Source organism: Cygnus atratus, chromosome 3 (genome assembly GCF_013377495.2).
Source record: "Cygnus atratus isolate AKBS03 ecotype Queensland, Australia chromosome 3, CAtr_DNAZoo_HiC_assembly, whole genome shotgun sequence".
Taxonomy (NCBI): Eukaryota; Metazoa; Chordata; class Aves; order Anseriformes; family Anatidae; genus Cygnus; species Cygnus atratus.
Window position 1 is genome coordinate 3,629,901 of NC_066364.1, and position 17,057 is coordinate 3,646,957.

At 48.6% G+C, this 17,057-nt stretch overlaps 1 protein-coding gene and 6 non-coding genes across 7 annotated transcripts; 3 read left to right on the plus strand and 4 right to left on the minus strand.

Moving 5' to 3' along the window:
• Positions 1–788: 788 nt before the first annotated feature.
• Positions 789–861, minus strand: TRNAR-ACG (transfer RNA arginine (anticodon ACG)). The gene has a single exon. It is a non-coding gene; the product is annotated as a tRNA-Arg (tRNA).
• Positions 862–1,581: 720 nt separating this feature from the next.
• On the minus strand, positions 1,582–1,654 carry TRNAR-ACG (transfer RNA arginine (anticodon ACG)). Its single transcript has one exon. It is a non-coding gene; the product is annotated as a tRNA-Arg (tRNA).
• Positions 1,655–2,092: 438 nt separating this feature from the next.
• TRNAR-ACG (transfer RNA arginine (anticodon ACG)) lies at positions 2,093–2,165 on the plus strand. The gene has a single exon. It is a non-coding gene; the product is annotated as a tRNA-Arg (tRNA).
• A 1,040-nt stretch (positions 2,166–3,205) lies between these two features.
• On the minus strand, positions 3,206–3,278 carry TRNAR-ACG (transfer RNA arginine (anticodon ACG)). Its single transcript has one exon. It is a non-coding gene; the product is annotated as a tRNA-Arg (tRNA).
• Positions 3,279–3,980: 702 nt separating this feature from the next.
• On the minus strand, positions 3,981–4,052 carry TRNAW-CCA (transfer RNA tryptophan (anticodon CCA)). Its single transcript has one exon. It is a non-coding gene; the product is annotated as a tRNA-Trp (tRNA).
• Positions 4,053–4,703: 651 nt separating this feature from the next.
• TRNAW-CCA (transfer RNA tryptophan (anticodon CCA)) lies at positions 4,704–4,775 on the plus strand. The gene has a single exon. It is a non-coding gene; the product is annotated as a tRNA-Trp (tRNA).
• Positions 4,776–16,251: 11,476 nt separating this feature from the next.
• On the plus strand, positions 16,252–16,754 carry LOC118256565 (gallinacin-10-like). Its single transcript, XM_035563645.1, has 2 exons — positions 16,252–16,318; positions 16,552–16,754. The coding sequence occupies exons 1-2, from the start codon at positions 16,261–16,263 to the stop codon at positions 16,752–16,754; spliced, it is 261 nt and encodes an 86-aa protein (XP_035419538.1). The 5' UTR covers positions 16,252–16,260.
• The last annotated feature ends 303 nt before the right edge of the window (positions 16,755–17,057 follow it).

The window sequence follows — 17,057 nt, forward strand, 5'->3', positions numbered from 1 at the left end:
CCTCTCATCCAGCCTCGTGGGCTTCTTCTCTGCAGGGTAAAAGCAATGCAGCAGCCTCCTGCCCTGCAGGCCCTTATGGCAGAGCTGGGCATCCCAAAAGGAGAAGAGCTGGGTCCAACCTAGTGCAAGGGACGCCACAACAAATCCCACAGCAAAATGTAGATCCCTCCTTAACTCTTCCCCTTCAGGCTGAACTGATGCAGCACTCTGACCTGGTAGATGACATGCTCTAGGCCCTATCTGCCTTTCCATTTCACCTCCGTCTTGCTGCATTTGTCAGCACCTTGCCAAGTCCTGCAGCACAGATGGGGCCTGCAGGGAGCATGGGCAGGCCACCTGCCCACAGGGACACCCCAAGTCCAACCCTGATGTGACTCAGCCACCAGCCTCACCTGGGTACCAATGTGCTGCCCTTGTGCCACCAGGTCAGGATGCAAGGACCCAAGCATATCAGAGCCCTCACCCCTTGCCCACAGTTACTCGTTAGCCTTCAGCTAGCTTTTGCTCAGTGGGAGAGTGGAGCTCATGAGGAAAACAGACCCTCAGAGACCTCAGCAGAAATCCTACCATCCCACAGTACCAGTAAATTGCTTTTCCAGGCCTAAAGTGCCCTGAGGAGTGGTGGCTCTTGAAGCACGTGGCACACTCACAGCTTTGACACGGTAAGTTACAAGATGATGCTCCCATGGTACCAACACCAGAGAGATGGGCAAAAGGCCCGAAGGAGGAAGGACCTCAGGAGGAGAGCTGCCCCCTTGCACCTCCAGGACAGCCAGGCCCTTTCAGGGTGAGCCAGGCAGGAGTCGAACCTGCAGTCTCCTGATCCGTAGTCAGGCGCGTTGTCCATTGCGCCACTGGCCCTTGCCCCCAGCCCAAATTGTGCCCCCACCATGTTTTCTGCACTGCCTGTTGGTGGCTGGAGGGAACTGGGAAGACTAGCTCCTTCCATCTCTACCCATGATAGCCTTGCCTTACCCACCTATGAGGGTGAGGACAGCACCCATCCTGCTATGGTGTCTGTGCTGAATCCTCCCCCTGGGAGGCCAGGCAGCAAGGGAAGATGGTGGCCCCAGCTCCTCAGCTGCTCTGGTGGGTCAGAGGGGACATCCCTGCTGCCCCACGGGAGGTCCGTCTGTGATTGCCAGTCAATGAAGCGCTTGGAGCATCCCAGGGCTCAGCAGAGCTGTGATTCCTAGCTGAGCCCAAAGCAGCATGGTCTGTCCTCCTCTTCCTCCTGCCTTGGAGCCTCCTGCCTCCTAGCCATGGGTAGTGAGATCTTACGGATGGCCAATTCATTTGCTTTTAGTTCTCACCACTCCAGTCTGTTAGCAATAGGTACTAAATTACATTAATCTCCCTTATGCTGAATCTGTTTTGCCTGGGATGGTAATGGATGAGTGATCTCCCTGTCCTTATCTCAACCCATGAACCTTTTATTTTCATTGCATTTTCTACCCTTGTTCTTGTGGTGGGGGAGAAGCCCAGAGAAAAGAGAGAAAAGCCAGGAGAAGGCAGACCACAAAGGAGAAAGCAGTGCCTGTCACCATCATCACGGCCAGGATATGGAGAAAAGGAAAATGCCGAGCCAGGCAGGAGTCGAACCTGCAATCTCCTGATCCGTAGTCAGGCGCGTTGTCCATTGCGCCACTGGCCCTGGTCCTGCTGGGGTCCTGGGACTGCCATCCCTGCAGGGGCTCTGAAGGGGGCTGGGGATGGAACAGGGCTCAGGAAGAGCCAGTCAGCCCCTACTGAGCACCACTGAGTGAAAGCTAGCTGAAGGCTGATGAGTAACTGGGCAAGGGGTGCTTGGAAAACAGGCTGGGATGTGGTGCTTGAGGGGGCATGGTCAGGGACTGGGATGGGATAGTGCCATGCAGTACCACAGGCTGGGTGACTGTCCGAAATCCCCGGACATACAGGGTCCTGGAGAACAACCACTTGGACAGGAACCATTAGTGTGTCCTTCCACCTCTGAAGGCCAACTCCATGCTGGGCTGGGCTGTAAAGAGCAGTGCCCCAAGTTACCTCCATCCACCAACACACGCAGATGGTGCAGAAAACATGGTGGGGGCACAATTTGGGCTGGGGGCAAGGGCCAGTGGCGCAATGGACAACGCGCCTGACTACGGATCAGGAGACTGCAGGTTCGACTCCTGCCTGGCTCACCCTGAAAGGGCCTGGCTGTCCTGGAGGTGCAAGGGGGCAGCTCTCCTCCTGAGGTCCTTCCTCCTTCGGGCCTTTTGCCCATCTCTCTGGTGTTGGTACCATGGGAGCATCATCTTGTAACTTATCATGTCAAAGCTGCGAGTGTGCCATGTGCTTCAAGAGCCATCACTCCTTGGGGAACTTTAGGCCTGGAAAAGTGAGTTCCTGGGACTGTGGGATGGCAGAATTTCCGCTGAGATCTCTGAGGGCCTGTTTTCCTCATAAGATCTGCTCTCCCACTGAGCACCACTGAGCGAAAGCTAGCTGAAGGCTAATGAGTAACTGTGGGCAAGGAGTGCTTGGAAAAAAGGCTGGGACATTGTGTTTGAGGGGTTATGGTCAGGGACTGGAAGTGCACAAGGTGGCTAATGGCTCCTACTGCTCCTCAGGGATCAGTGCTGACACTGATGCTGTTGAACATCTTCACTGACACAGAAACGGGGTGGGATGAGCTCATGACTGACACCAACAGGAACGACTGTCATTCAGAGTGACCTGGACAGGGAGAAGGAGTTCAGTAAAGGCAAATGAGATGTCCTGCACCTGGGATGGGATAATGCCATGCAGTATTGCAGGCTGGGTGACATACAGGGTCCTGGAGAACAACCACTTGAACAGGAGCCATCAGTGTGTCCCTTCACCTCTGAAGGGCAACTCCATGCTGGGCTGGGCAGTTAAAAGCAGTGCCCCCAGCTCAAGATGAGGTGTTATTGATCCCTTCTAGCACTTCACAGACCAATTTCAGGGCGTTGTATCCAAGCCTGGCCTCCTCAGTCCAAGCAAGTACAAGGCACAGACAACAGGGAGCAAGTCTAGCTTTGTGCTTTCCCCTATTTTTCTGCACCTCTTTGAACTTTTCCCCTAACAAATGCTTTTTGAAGCCCCTATCACAGGGATTAACAATACCCTGCAGAGAATAAGCCCACGAGGCTGAACAAGAGGCAGCAGGAGGAAGACCCCGATGGAAGGAGTGGGGGCACCACGAGCAGAGTAAAAGTGCCGAGCCAGGCAGGAGTCGAACCTGCAGTCTCCTGATCCGTAGTCAGGCGCGTTGTCCATTGCGCCACTGGCCCCGGCCCTTCACCAGCCCTGTGCCCCCACTGGGCCGCCCGTGTCCCTCATGGTGTAAAAGCCCCTTCAGCAGCATCCCAAGCAGGGAGGAACATCCACTGGGCCTCCAGGCACTGCCTGTGGCCCCATCCGACCACCTCATGGTTCTGCTTCAAGGCTGTGCCGCTGCGTCATGGTGCAGCGCTGGGCTGGGGCCATCCTGTGAGAGGTGAAATCCAATTGAGGATGAACCGAGCTTCCCCTGTCCCCTCTTGCCTGCTGCAGAAGTCTCCTCTCAAAGAAACCTGCTGCATTGGCCAGGATGGGTCTGCCCTTGGGAAATCCATGGCGACTCTTCATAGCTGTCTTCACGCCCTTGCTGTGTGTGGACATGGCTTTTGGGACCCCACACTGTTCATGGAGTCTCTGAGGTAAAGCTGAGCAGCCTAGAGCTCCCCACATCCTCCCCCTTAATCCTGGTGAGGAGGAAGCACTGGGTTTTAACCCTGCAGCCAGCCACTTCTCCCGGAGGCTATGATCCTCCTTGGGGACATCACCCTCAGCCCCTCAGACCTGCCCGGCCCTGCCGGTGCCACCCCACGTTGCTCTGCCAGGCCAGCACAGCTCCTGGGTTGCCCAGGAGTTAGGGGAGAGGTCCCCCCTGGGACGAGCAGGCGTCCCTAAAAGCGGAGGCAATAGAGAGGGTGAGGAGTGTTGCCCAAGGCTGACCCCGATGTGATTCGAACACACAACCTTCTGATCTGGAGTCAGACGCGCTGCCCTTGCGCCACGAGGTCAGGGTGTTGGTCTGGGGCTCCCTGGCACGTAACGTGGTCGGGGTGGTGCCGGCGTCCTCCCCGAGGTGACCACAGGCAGGGTGCCCGTGCATCCCTCCGGAAAGCTGCCCCTACCTCTCTGATAGGTCTTGCAGTCTCCTAGAAATCTCAATTGCTGGAGGACATTTGTACAATCAAAGAATTTGCACAATCACAGAATTTGCACAATCAAAGTGAGGGCTTTGAGCCTTGTGGCTGCGCACTGAGCTCCCAGGAGCCGGGGGGTGGGCTGAGTCCAGGGTCTCCTGGCTTTAATGCCACCATCCACCCTGTCCGATGTATGCCAGAAGAGATTTTGGTGTTACAAGGTCCTGCCCTGCTGATCAGTTGGTCTGGGACAGCCTATGTCAGGGCAGTGGCAGAGCCATCCCACTGGCTCTGCAGGAGACACCATGTCTCTCCTAGGAGAGGAGATGTTCGGGGCAGTGGTCTTGTCATATTTTCATCTTCTTCCTCATTTAAAGCCCTCCTTCCAGGCTTAATAGAGCAGCTGGCAATGATGCTCCCACTCCGTCGTCAGATGGATCCAAAATCCCTTTCCCTAAAGGAGCATTCTTTGGCCATAAAATCAGAGGCATGGAATGAGGTTTGAGGAGGACATCCCTCATCCCTGACCTCGTGGCGCAATGGTAGCGCGTCTGACTCCAGATCAGAAGGCTGTGTGTTCAAATCACACCGGGGTCAGCCTGTCCCACCACGGTGGGGTAGTGCTGTGGGATGGGCATTCCACAGACGGCCTCTTTTGCTCTCCTGCTCCATATCCCACAGCGCTGGTGGAGGGCAGCAAATGAGCCCTGGCAGAGGTCTGTCCTTGCTGGCTAGGTGTTGGGAAGTATCTGGGTAGCTTTATCCTTCCCTTGCCCTATATCTGTTGGACATCCCAGCCGTGGTGCCATGCCTTGGCACTGATTCTCCTGGCCCTGAAACCCCTACACAAAGACAAGTGCATCTGCCTCCAGATGAGGGCATTTAGAAAAAAAAAATCATAGAATCACAGAATCATTAAGGTTGGAGGCAAAGGCCTCCAAGATCACCTGGTCCAAGCATCACCCTACCACCAATGTCACCCACTAAACCATGTCCCTGAGCACCACGTCCAACCTTTCCTTGAACACCCCCAAGCCCAGCCTGCAGTCTCCTGAGTCTCCTAAGTCTCATCAGCAGGACAAGTTAACATTGCAGCACTGGCATTTGCGGTCTTGGCACCCTATGGGAATCTGTCTTGTGGCTGCAATTTTTTATTTTTTGCCTCCTGTCTTATCAGTGTGCACTCCGAGAAAAGCCTGGGTCTATCTCCCCTATACCCTCCTAGTAGGTGGTTAACGTCCCTTTACCTACTCTTCTTCAGGCTGGACAAACCCAACTCTCTGTTTCTCCCTGTATGTCAGGTGTCCAAGTCCCCCACCACATTGGTGGCTGTCACTGGACTTGCCCCACTGTGTTTTTCTGATGATTGCATCTTTCTGTTGATTCTGTTGAAACATTTGGCTGTGAGGAACCGAAACCCAGCTATCAGGACTAGTCATCAGGAAGGGCAAATCTCTGCCTGCTCCCTGCCTGGTCCCCCATGCACTTTTTGATGAGAAGGACAGAGGGGATAGGGGGCTGGAAAAAAAAAAAAAAAAGAAGACTTGAAGCTGTTGGAAGGCATGCCCATAGTTATAATTCATTAAAAGCAGTTGAACTCTTTTAATGGCTCTTTAAAAGTGAACTTTTAAAGGCATAAACAGGGAACATAATGAAAAGAGACAAAGGAGCACTGAGACAGACAACGAAGGGTAGAGAGAAACAGAAAACACTAATTTCCCCAGCATCCGCAGCAGGTCCAGGCTGCTCTGCCTGTTCCAGGGTCAGGCATTTAGCAGAAAGCAAAGTCTGACAGTTGTGTGTCCTGCACACAGAGGAGAACATTGACCCCAAAGTCCCCGAGAACAGCACAAGTGTCGGATTCACCTAACAAAGTAGTCTTGAGCTCACACCCCTAATGAACTCAGGAATATTCCTGGTGTTTTGGACAGAACATAATACTGGACTAGCATCTTCAGAAGTTCATGTAGGCACCAAAATGCCCTTTAGTCAGGAAGGAAGGTCAGCCAAGGCAATCTGGCAGGTGGGGTGTCCCAAAAAGGCATTACAAGTTAGCCCTGGGAGGCAGTGCTGCACTGCACAGCCATTCACTCACTTCCCTACCGCCCTCAGAGGGATGGAGGAAGAGGAAAGAAAGAGTAAAAGCAAGAAAAAATGTGGATTGAGATAAAAAATGTTTAATAATTGAAGAAAGAGTGGAAGAAGAGAGAAAGACAATGGAATGAAGCAAGACAATCACTCATCACTGTAGACTGATGCCCAGATAGTTCCTGAGCAAAAGATGGCTAACCCCTAAGCCTCTTCTTGTCCCATTTTATTGCTGAGCATGACGTTATCTGGCATGGAAAGCTTCTTTGGTTAGTTTAAGTCCTCTACCTGGTTGTGTCCCCTCCCAACCTCTTGTGAACCCCCAATCTATTTTTTTGGGGGGGACAACGTGAGAGACAGAGAAGGCTTTGGGGCTGTGCAAACACTGTTTGGTGACTTGGGGGATGGAAGCAGAAGGGAACATAGGAAGTCCTTAAGCTCAGACCACCCCACAGCTGGGCATCACAGCTCTAGAGAGCCCTGGGGCTGCACCAAGCCTGACATTGCTGGGGAATCTCATCTGCAGGCAGAAAACAGAAGAATCAGATGAAAGAAGGATGGCAAACTCCTTCAGAGTGTCTCCACTGTTCCTATCCCTGTTCCAAAAACCTAGAGCGTGCACCCTCCTGTGACTCCCATTCTCATTTTTCTGATGAACCGAGACCTAAAGGCCCCCTGCTCCGTGTCCCAAAGCTATCGGTGTGTCACCAATGGGTTGGGTGAGAATTCCTTGGTGGCTGTCCTCCAGATGTCGCTACCTCACTGCTGTTTTATGTCCCTGGCTCTTCCAAGAACAAATGAGCAAGGAAAACACCCAAAGGCAGCAGAGATGGCACCTAGCTGTGGATGGTCTGCATATAGCTGTGCCATGGGGAGAGTGGCAGAGCTGAACACTGTACATGCTAAAACCCGTACATGCTGGCTGCTTTCACTCAGCTGTCGTCTCTGCTGAACCAGGAGGGATATTTATGCCACCAATCTGTCTGTAATGTGATTTTCTGTCCTTTTGGCTCTTCTGAATGAAAAGAAACTCAGGTATCTCCTTGTGCAGATCTTCTACAAGTCAAGCTGATACAGTACAGGTTGCTAGATGCTTTTGCTGGGAGTGTTAGCACACTTGAATAAATTGTAGCTGCTAGGATGAATTACTCTGGTATACGTCTGGTAAAAAATATATTTTAACTGCAGACAGTTTTTCACTGCAGAACAGTTTTTACATTTCAAACAAATGATGACATTTACAGATTATTCTCATTCTTCAATGGGCTGAACTTTTAAGACTTTTTCAAGTCTTGTTTAAAACAAAAACAAACACAAATGTGATCTGAGTGACTATTTAGGCAAGAGCTCGTTGGTGATGAGGTTTAATCAAGGGGATGGTTTATCAGGCAGTAGAACTTGAGGTCTCCCATGCAAGAGAATGAACTATAGGTTACTTAAAAACCTAATTATTTCATAATATTAAGGGTCTTTGAATTTTTCTTGCTAAAACTCTCTGGCTTGCATGAACAAGGAAATCTTTGAGGTGATATCTGATGAGAAAGTATGAGGCGAAAAAGCTAACAAATATTTTATAAAAATATAAACCCTTGTACCAAATGATGTTTCAGGTTATATCTTCATTTTCCAATGCAAATCCAGTTCTCGGAAAATCATGATCATTCCTACTGAGGTCTGCTATTACAAAACAGTTTGCTCTAAATATTGATGTGCAATGAGCTTGTCTGGAGTTGTACATGAAACCTGTGAGCACAAGTCCAACTTTCCTGACTTGGGACCCCTGCTCCCAATACTAGATTGGGTTCAGCTCTGGATTTTCTGTGTCTATGAAAATGATAGTATAGAGACTTGAAATATATTGTCAGGCAGCAAAGATTTTTTCCATCTGTATAAGTATCTGTGCTACTCTTGTGTCATGGGTCTATGCTCAATTCCATCACAACCCCATGACTGCACTGGAAGCTTCATTTTCATTTTCCTATTTCATTTTCATTTCCCTCCTCTCTGTTGACTGAAGACACACGTTTGAGTTGAGGGCAAGGTCAAATCTCCCTGTTAGTGGCCAAGGTCTGGTCATTTTTGTTCTGCTGGACCTTTTCAAGGACAAAGATCCTCCTGATTTTGGAGGGAGGCCAGCTCCTGGGAACAGTGTAACTAACAGCTTCTAAAGCCTCTTTTCTCAGCATCTGAGTACTGCTGGAGAAGTGATGGAGAAGTCTATCAAGATCCAAATCCCAAACTTTGGGTCTCTCGTTTTCCCTTAAAAGGCCAAATAAAGTACAGCTTTAAGTCCCCTACTTTGCAGTAAGCCGAGCTGTGAAGGGGAAGAACTGGATGCCACATTCAGCTCTGGGGATGAGGATGTTCCAAACAATCCCTCCCTGTATGTTTTTGTTTGTTCCCTGCTCACAGTGCCCCAAGATTTCCAAGTCTCTCTGTCCATTTGATAAGGGGCATATTCACAAGGACTCCTGTTCCCATGATGAGTTATTTGGAATAGCCACAGACCAAAGCATTCAACATAACATTCACCCAACCACCACTGGTCATAGGGAGGCTGCATTCAGCTGAATTTATATATTTGTAACGATTTTGCAGCTCTAGCTGCTCAGAAATACCTGCCTTGTTTTCTGTGGATTTTCACAATGACCAGCCAAAATGACAAAGCAATTATTTTTGATTTAAGAAGCTTTGTATTTATTATTTTCTCAGGTGCTGTTTGTTGCATCCTAATACTCACCTGAAAGAGGCCGGTGCCTAAATGTGTGCATTTTTCTCCGCTATTCAGAAAACAAATTCAGAATTACCAGCTCAGGAGCAGAGAGCTAGCAGCCTTCGTTCAGTCAGCGGGATGGAGATGTCCATGGACTTCACCGACGTGTGAAGGAAAGCAGAATTCAGATACCTCCTTACCACCTTTCCCAGAGTGCTGGGTGGAGAACAGAAGACATCAGAGCCATCGTCAGTGGAGCATTAAGGTAAATAGGAGGAAAGATGATGCACACAGTAGATTCAGATCTGAGCAAGAGCAAAGGCAGCTCAGAGGACTTTGCCTTGCAGGTCCCACCTGAGGAGCAGTGATCCGTGGGGCTTGCCCGTGAGGAGGTGTTGTATTTTTTTTTCTGTAAGACATGCTTTTTTTCTTTTTATTTTCCTGTAATCCCATACCAAAGCCAAACACCTACGCATGTTCTTTGTACCAACGCCCACGAAGCTGTGTGCAGTGCCCCTCTGAAGGGCCAGAGATGGGGGTGGGTGAAACCATGCCTTACACCCCCAGCAAAGACGTGGGTGTGCAAACTGCACGGGGGGCTTTTGAGCAATGCAGCCCTGCCTGCTGCTAGCAAACCCTGGCCTTCCAAAGGTCATCCATCGCCTGCTGGCGTCTGGGCTCATTACCCAGGAGGAATCCTGTCCTAGGCAGGGGGTTGAGGTGCTGCTGAAGGCTTGGTTTCTCAGCAAAGTCATGCTCAGGGGAGCAGGAGCTGATGGCCGTGGGTGGCTCTGCAGAGACATTGACATGACTGGAAGTGACCCTCTTAGCCACCGTGGTGATGGGGCTGAGTCCCTGCAAACGGCCTCGAGTGTTTTGTTAACTTCAGCTGATGAAAATCAGGTTGGTTTGGCCTGTGGGAGGAAGCAGGAGCAGGGAGAAAAAGAGGGGGCAGCATGGTGGGGAAGCAGCATGCGTGGATGGGGAGATGAAGGAAGGAGGGAGGCAGAGAGCTGATTTCCACAGCACTCCCAGAGGCTGATAGATGATGGTCTATCCCTATCTCCAGGAGGTATGTAGGGGACAGAGAGCAGATATCAAGGAAATGGTTAGGGTCCTTTTCCCGGTTTCTAAGAAATAGCATAGTCCTATACTGAGCTATTTTCAACCCACAAAGAGTACAGTTGAAGCAAGAAAGTGACTGAAACTAGCTGCAGTGCCAGAAAATCCTCCCCAAGTCAGCACTCATTGTCTGTCCCCCAACCACAGCCATCACCACGTGGGCACGTAGAGGTGTAATGCAACCAGCAGCAGTGGTAAAATTCCCTCTCTGCTTCACCTGGGCTACCACTTTGCACAGAAAGATCTTAAGACAGCAATTGAGAAGCAGACATTTTGGTGATGAAGGCACAAGGACGGAGATCTTGGTCCCCAGGCAGGTGTTCCCCTTTCTTTTCCTGTCCCCAGCAGATACAGCCCACTGGAGAGGGGAAAGCAAATGCTCCATCCAGCCCCTGTGTATGTTATGCAATGCACTGATTTGTTCATTGGAAATTGATTATGTACCTGATCACGTCATGGGTTGCATAACCACGGTTTGCCTCTGACATTGACCTCAGGAGATGTAAGCTGCTTTCCAGGTGACTAGAAATGAAGTAATCAGGTAAAGTGAAGTGAGTAGCTACTTATTCTAAGGGAGTCCTTCATGTGGCTTGTTTTCTTTGTTCCTTGAAGAATTATACTTCAAGGCAGCTTTTCGAACTCCATGGATTTGTTGTCTGTTAGATTGGTAATGATCCTTCACAGTGCCAAAGAAGGGAGGCACAGACCTGAGACACTTGACTTCCAGCACAGGATTTAGATGCCTCTAACAAGCACCTCATCACTGTGATTTTTTTCTTTTGTGACAGTGGCACCCAGGCAGAGACAGGCACAGAGAGAGTGCGCAACTACATAATTTAATCAGGATGCCAATCTGTGTAATAGTTAATTAATCCCAAATTAAGCACAGGAAATATTTCTAGCAGCAAGACAAAGAGGTGTTGCAGACAGCTGAGCTATGGGTAGGAGGAAGGGAGGTGGCTGCTGAAGCAGCTTGTTAAAGCCCCATTTGCAACTGGTAGAAAAATATATATATATAAAAATAAAGAATACCATCAGTATAATTAGTTGCACATACAGATTGGAAAACCGTACTTCTATACATGTAAACAGAGCCTTTTTCTAGGTCCTGAGATCCTATGGTGTGGTGTGGCCATAGTATCATGCACCTTCCTTAGCTGCCAAAACAAGGTTACCACATCAGACTGCCTGCTGGAACAGTTCCTAGCCTGGACCTATCACTGAAACAGCCCAGGAATTTTTGGCAGAGAGCTAGCAGAGGTCAAAACTGTCAGGGCTGTTCCAATAATTTAATATTACGGATGATCAGGTTTCAGTGCTCATGTCCTGACACTATTTAATCTGAGAGTGCAGACACAGACAGGTCAGCTGAATCACTGTCCAGGCTCCACTGACTGTATTAGCTACACCTCAGCAGGTTATAATGAGGTTTCGGACATGGCAGACACAACAGGCTTGTCTATTACCCACGAAAATAACCACACATATGCAGGTGAAGGTCGATGCCACACTGACCTGTCTGATATATGTGACTCCAATTCTTGTGGCTACAGCATTAGCAGCTTCCTCACTAACAAGAGCTCCTGTGGATTTTGTTTTTGATGATGATGGTGCAAAAATGAACAGAAAACCTCCAGGTAGACCAGAGGAGCAGTCTTTTTGGTGCTGCACAGAGAGAAGCATTTAGACACTGTTCACTAATGAAAATGCTTCTGGTGTTTTAGTTTCTAGTCATGTACACACTAATTCTTAACATGAATGTTTTTGTGCTATTTCTTACAATACCATCCACACAGGATCCTCAGCGCCTCCAGGAATCTCCCTTTTGCACAGACTTTAGGAGCACAGAGGACATTGCATTCACCACACCGATTTTCAGCCCCAGCATGTACGTCTGTTTGATTGACTCACTGTACGGGTTGCAACATGAGGACGTATGCAACGGAGATCAAAGCAACCAAGGGTAGCCAGGCTGCTAATAGATAATAATTGACCAGGTTCCCAGACCTCAGCACGTCAGCGTCCTTGAACCTTACGTGCACAGGTGGCTTCCAGCCTCTTCTGCCCACCTCAGATCTGTGCCTTTTCGATGATGCTAGGAACTCTCTCACCCATCAGGATTCTCTATTTTCTCTTTGCTATGCTTTTCTTCCTCTAGAAAGTTTAAGGAAACTCTTTACTGATAAATCACGTGGGAGCATTTTGCTCAAAAGCAAAGTGTATTGAACAGAGTGTTTATATTAATATGGATGAAGCTACACCAGACCTCACGTCCCCATTCTCATCGTGCCCTTAGCAAGACAGTCCCAAAAGGCACCTCAAGGGATGGGAAGTTAATAAATGGACATGCCAGTAGTCATGTCTACTCATGGATTTGCAGACTGATCAGTGTGAGCTACTCCTTTCCTGATCTATGAGTTATATGCCTACGTGTAAAGGGATGTAGATCCCTGTAAAGGGATCCAGGTAGAGCTACAGAGTGGAAATCTCTTACCACCCTGCACCTGAGGTCACCTGCACTGCCAAGAAGAGAGCTGTAAATGTGATTGACAGTAATGTCCTCTGAGGAAAACTGTAAAAGTAGAACAATCAGCCACAGAAGTAGGGAAAACTTAGTGTGTTGGTTGAAATTACCCTATGCAAACATGGTGATGGTGATGAGAGGAACATAAGATCTCAGTCTACGTTCTTTTATCAATTTTTTCTAAGTATTGGAAGCTTCAGATAAAGGTCAAAAAGAACAAAGTATTATCAAAATGCATCAATTTACTCTGTTTTTGACCAATGGACTAAGAAGCACTATAAACGTAAATCACTCTGCATGTACCGTAAGGATTTGTGCTGTAATTAGGAATGTAAGGAGAATACTGAAGCATATGTTAACACAAGCTTGGTGTTAGTGGGTTTTAAGTACATGCTTTTCTAAATAATCACACACCTATGTGGTTTTAAACACATACTCATAGTTAAAATGGCAAAATCAAGACTTACCATTGCCCAAATGCACGTACCTCTTTATCAATAACCTCTCCCAAAAGCACCATGGTTCTTAGACCCTAAAAAACCCTCATCCCAACATTTTACTAGTCATTAGCTTCTAAGCTGTGCTTGAGAGGAAACGTTGCTGAAAAAAGCAACCAACACGGTATGTAGTGATTTTAATGAACTACGTTTAGCTGGAGGTAGTCATCCAGGGAAGGAAGAAGACGAGAAAAATACCTGCCTTGCAGAAAGGGGGAAAATCTACTCAGTCAGTCTGTGTTAGCCTTTATCAGGACAAGACAACGTTTGCAAGAGCTGGCCCCACCAACAATTCAGCTTTTACTTGCAGTGATGCCTCTGTAAAGCTGTGCTGCCAGGGCAAGATTCAGCAAAATTGGATTGAACCTAAATATCCATCCATACCTTATGGATTTACAAAAACAAATCTATTTGTAAATGGAGCAAAATAAAGAGAGCACCCTTCTGAGGTGTTGCTCCCTTCATGAGCATCCAGAGATCTCCATCTGAGGATGCACCATGTCCTTTTGTGCTTAACTGCTGGAGCACAGGTGAAGGAGCTTCTGCTGGGTTAATCTGACCATCTTGCTGATCTCAAAAGCAAAACTAAATGTCTTTAGAATACAATGTTTCTTCCCTTTCTCTCATTAGCTACCAATATTTTTATCAAATTATTTATGTCCTACTTGCCTTGTAGTATTCCTGCATAAGATTATAAGTGAAGTCCCTTCAAACTATTTGCCTAGGCTGATTTCTCTGCGGCAGGCACCTCCCGGAGCTCCCAGCTCGTCTCGGGAAGTTAAAGTTCAACAGAGATCTCTGCGGGGCTCCTTCCCGGCCCTGACTGCCGCGGGGAACAGCTCCGTGCTCACAGCATTGTGTCCCAGCCCCAGGTCGCCGCTGCACACATGGTTCTGCTCTTCGGGCATTTTATACAGGTTTGGCCTGGTTTTAAGCAACCAGCTTGCACCTGTCTTTGTTTTTGCTAGGAGCCAAAGTGGTGGAATTTTCCTACTGAATGACATTCGCAGGCTGTGCCTGCGCTGGCGAGGCTTAAACTGGTGCTCGCTTTCCTGGAGTGCTGCTCTCCTTCTGCAAGAAATAAGGATTTTCAGCAAGATCCATGAATACTCTGGCAATTTGCACCCCTGAAATGTTAAGCATTTGACTCTGTAGTAGATTTAGTTTGTTCCACAGGTGGGAAATGGTGCATCCCCGAAAGCAAGTGGAGCTTGTTCAAATGCTGCTCATGGCAGCAAAGAGTTGTCACCACCTTCCCCACTGCCACATTCTGATTTTGTCTGCGGGGAACTTGACTCATCCCTAAAATGAACTCCTGTGGGGAGCAATGAGCGCTCAAAGAACATGCACCCATTTGCTAAGCCTCACAACACTGTCAGCCTCTCCAAATGCAAGACAGACGGGGGAAAACCCATATTTCAACAGGTCTTCCCCATTAAAAAAATCAATAAAAATAAAAGTGGGGGTGAGATTTTGCTGGTTTCTTTGTGTTTATGTTGCAGGTCAGGTGTCTGTCTCTCAGCTGTTATCACAGGGTGTCCTTCACCCACTGACAGCTCGCTGGAAGAGAAAAGGCAGGAGTCGCAAAGCTCAGACCCCTGCTCTCCTCTCCAGTAGAAACGTGGAAAGCTGGAGGGTTGCTGGCCAAAAAGGGGTAATATCCAAGGCAGTGGTATGCAAAAAGAACATTCTGGAGTGTTTGGCAGTTCCTGGTGATTAGATTTGATGGGTGAAAGAGCAAAATCAGTGTTTATTTTATTGCTATTCTCTGCATTAGGAGGTAACTCACCTTGCTGCTACCTTCTTAGCTTGCTAGTTAGCATGTAGGTTAAACGTAGTCATCAGTAAAGTATTCAACATACTGATCAGCCTTAGACCAAACGTGCCATTAACTTCCACTTAAATCTAATAAATGGAGCAATAAGGAAGCAAACAGCTGAAGCAGAATGCCAGAAGTAGGAACTGAAGGAACATCTGGGCTTTGATGGGTATTAACCTACTTACGCGTGACGGTGTATGGACAAAGGGTAGCGTCCCGTGGCTGCAAAGCTGCTGCAGTAGTTTGGCATCTACAAGCCCAGGATTTCACGAAGAAGCTTCAGTGCTTTGATCCCCAAAACAATGCTTCTCAAAAAATTCACAGCCCCCGTGATCAGGCTCTGAAGTGAAGCCCAAGCCCTTGCACTTCTGGGCTTTCTGTCTGCCCATTTCACCAAACCTCAGCATTTTAAAAGTCAGTGGCAGACCTGCACCTCTCATACAGCAAACTCAGCTTTGCCAGGGCTAAATGTAGCCACTGAAAGGTCCTCCAGGAACTCGGAATCAGTCAGTGCCTCGAACAGCTGCTAACATTTCACTTTGAATCTGGAAATCACCTTCCCTTCACTGCAAGGAGAGCCAGCCCATCCGTATCAGCCATGCAGCTCTTGTGCATCCAGCCCATTCTCCCAACCTTTTGGGGCAATTAGGGGGGAAACAAAAGGGGACATCAAAAGCTGGTAAAAGTGCAAAGCACTCAAGGTGGGATACGAGTGGGAACTAAAAGAGGAAGAGACCTTCATGTCAGCTCTCTGCAGTGGGTAAGGGCACCTTGGATCTTGTATAAAAAGTGGGGAAGCAAAACCACATCAAAACTCAAACGTTTCCCAATGCTTTTCTCCAGTAACAGGGCTGGGGAGACAAAATGCTCCATGACTAGCCAGCAAATGACAGACCCAGAGTCAGTGCTGGGGCTGGGCTCTGGCAGTGCCTGGCTCCCAAGAGACTGCACGACCCATCCCTGTGCCTTTGGTGCAAACAGGTTTGCAAAAGCTAAGCGAATTGGTGCAGCCTGGTGGGGCTTGGCTGGTGGTCCCATTACACAGCCGGCCGACACGGGCAGTGGAAATTCACTGCTGCAGGTTGCGACATTTTTGCTGCACATTTCGCTGCAGCCTGTGATAAGGGGGATAGCCAAACTGCTTGCCAGGAGGCTGGGTGAAGTTACTTATTGACAAAGGGCTCAGCCATCAACATTTCACAGCCTGTTCATGGGCCCTATAAATACGGGCTGCCTTCCCTTGCCTCTTCCTCAGACAAACTTCATCCCCTATCGGTCTTTGAGGAGCTTCGCGCAGGCACGCAGTCCACAGCCAAGCCATGAGGATCCTTTACCTGCTCTTTGCTGTTCTCCTCCTCCTCTTCCAGGCTGCTCCAGGTGAGATGCAAGCTAAATCCTACCAAGAACGAAAAGGGGATGCAAGCAGAAAAGTGTGTGTAGCAGAAAAAGCAACGATTGGCAAAATGTGATGCTGTTGGACTGGTGCCCAACATCCCAAGACCATCCATGCTCATCAGAGCTCTCCTCCTTAAAATGAATGATTTATTGCATATTTATCCTTACCGTTTTAAACAAAAACCTGAGATCCTAACGTCCTCCTCTTCCCACAGGTTCTGCCGATGCGCCTTTTGCTGACACCGTGGCGTGCAGGAGCCAGGGGAATTTCTGCCGCATTGGGGCATGCCCACCCACGTTTGCCGCCTCGGGATCATGCCACGGGGGGCTGCTGAAATGCTGTTCCAAGTACGTGCTGCAGGGCCGAGGGGTGTCAGGGGGCATTTTTCTCCTGCCATTTCTCCTCCTGTTTCCTTGAGCAGGATGTGAGTTTCTGTGGGTCTTGCAGGGCAGCTGTTTGAGAGAGATTTGGAGTCAGGGTGGCCATGTATATGTATGTTTAAGGAAACAATTAATTTTCCTGGAAGTTATATACGAGGGTAAAGCACCAGTAGGGCCAACATTTCCCAGAACTCAGTATTTTTTACTTTATTTTTATTCATTCTTTTATTTTGAATTTTGATGGGAAAAACTAACTTTTTAAAGGAGCTTATTAGGAAAATATCTCACAGCATTTTCACTTATCAGAGGGAAAAATGTGTCCTCCATCTCTCTGTTCTTT

Coding starts and splice junctions, on each gene's coding strand:
- LOC118256565 (XM_035563645.1), top strand. CDS start 16,261: ATGAGGATCCTTTACCTGCTCTTTGCTGTTCTCCTCCTCCTCTTCCAG. Junction 16,319..16,551: donor CCTCTTCCAGGCTGCTCCAG/GTGAGATGCAAG, acceptor CTCTTCCCACAG/GTTCTGCCGATGCGCCTTTT.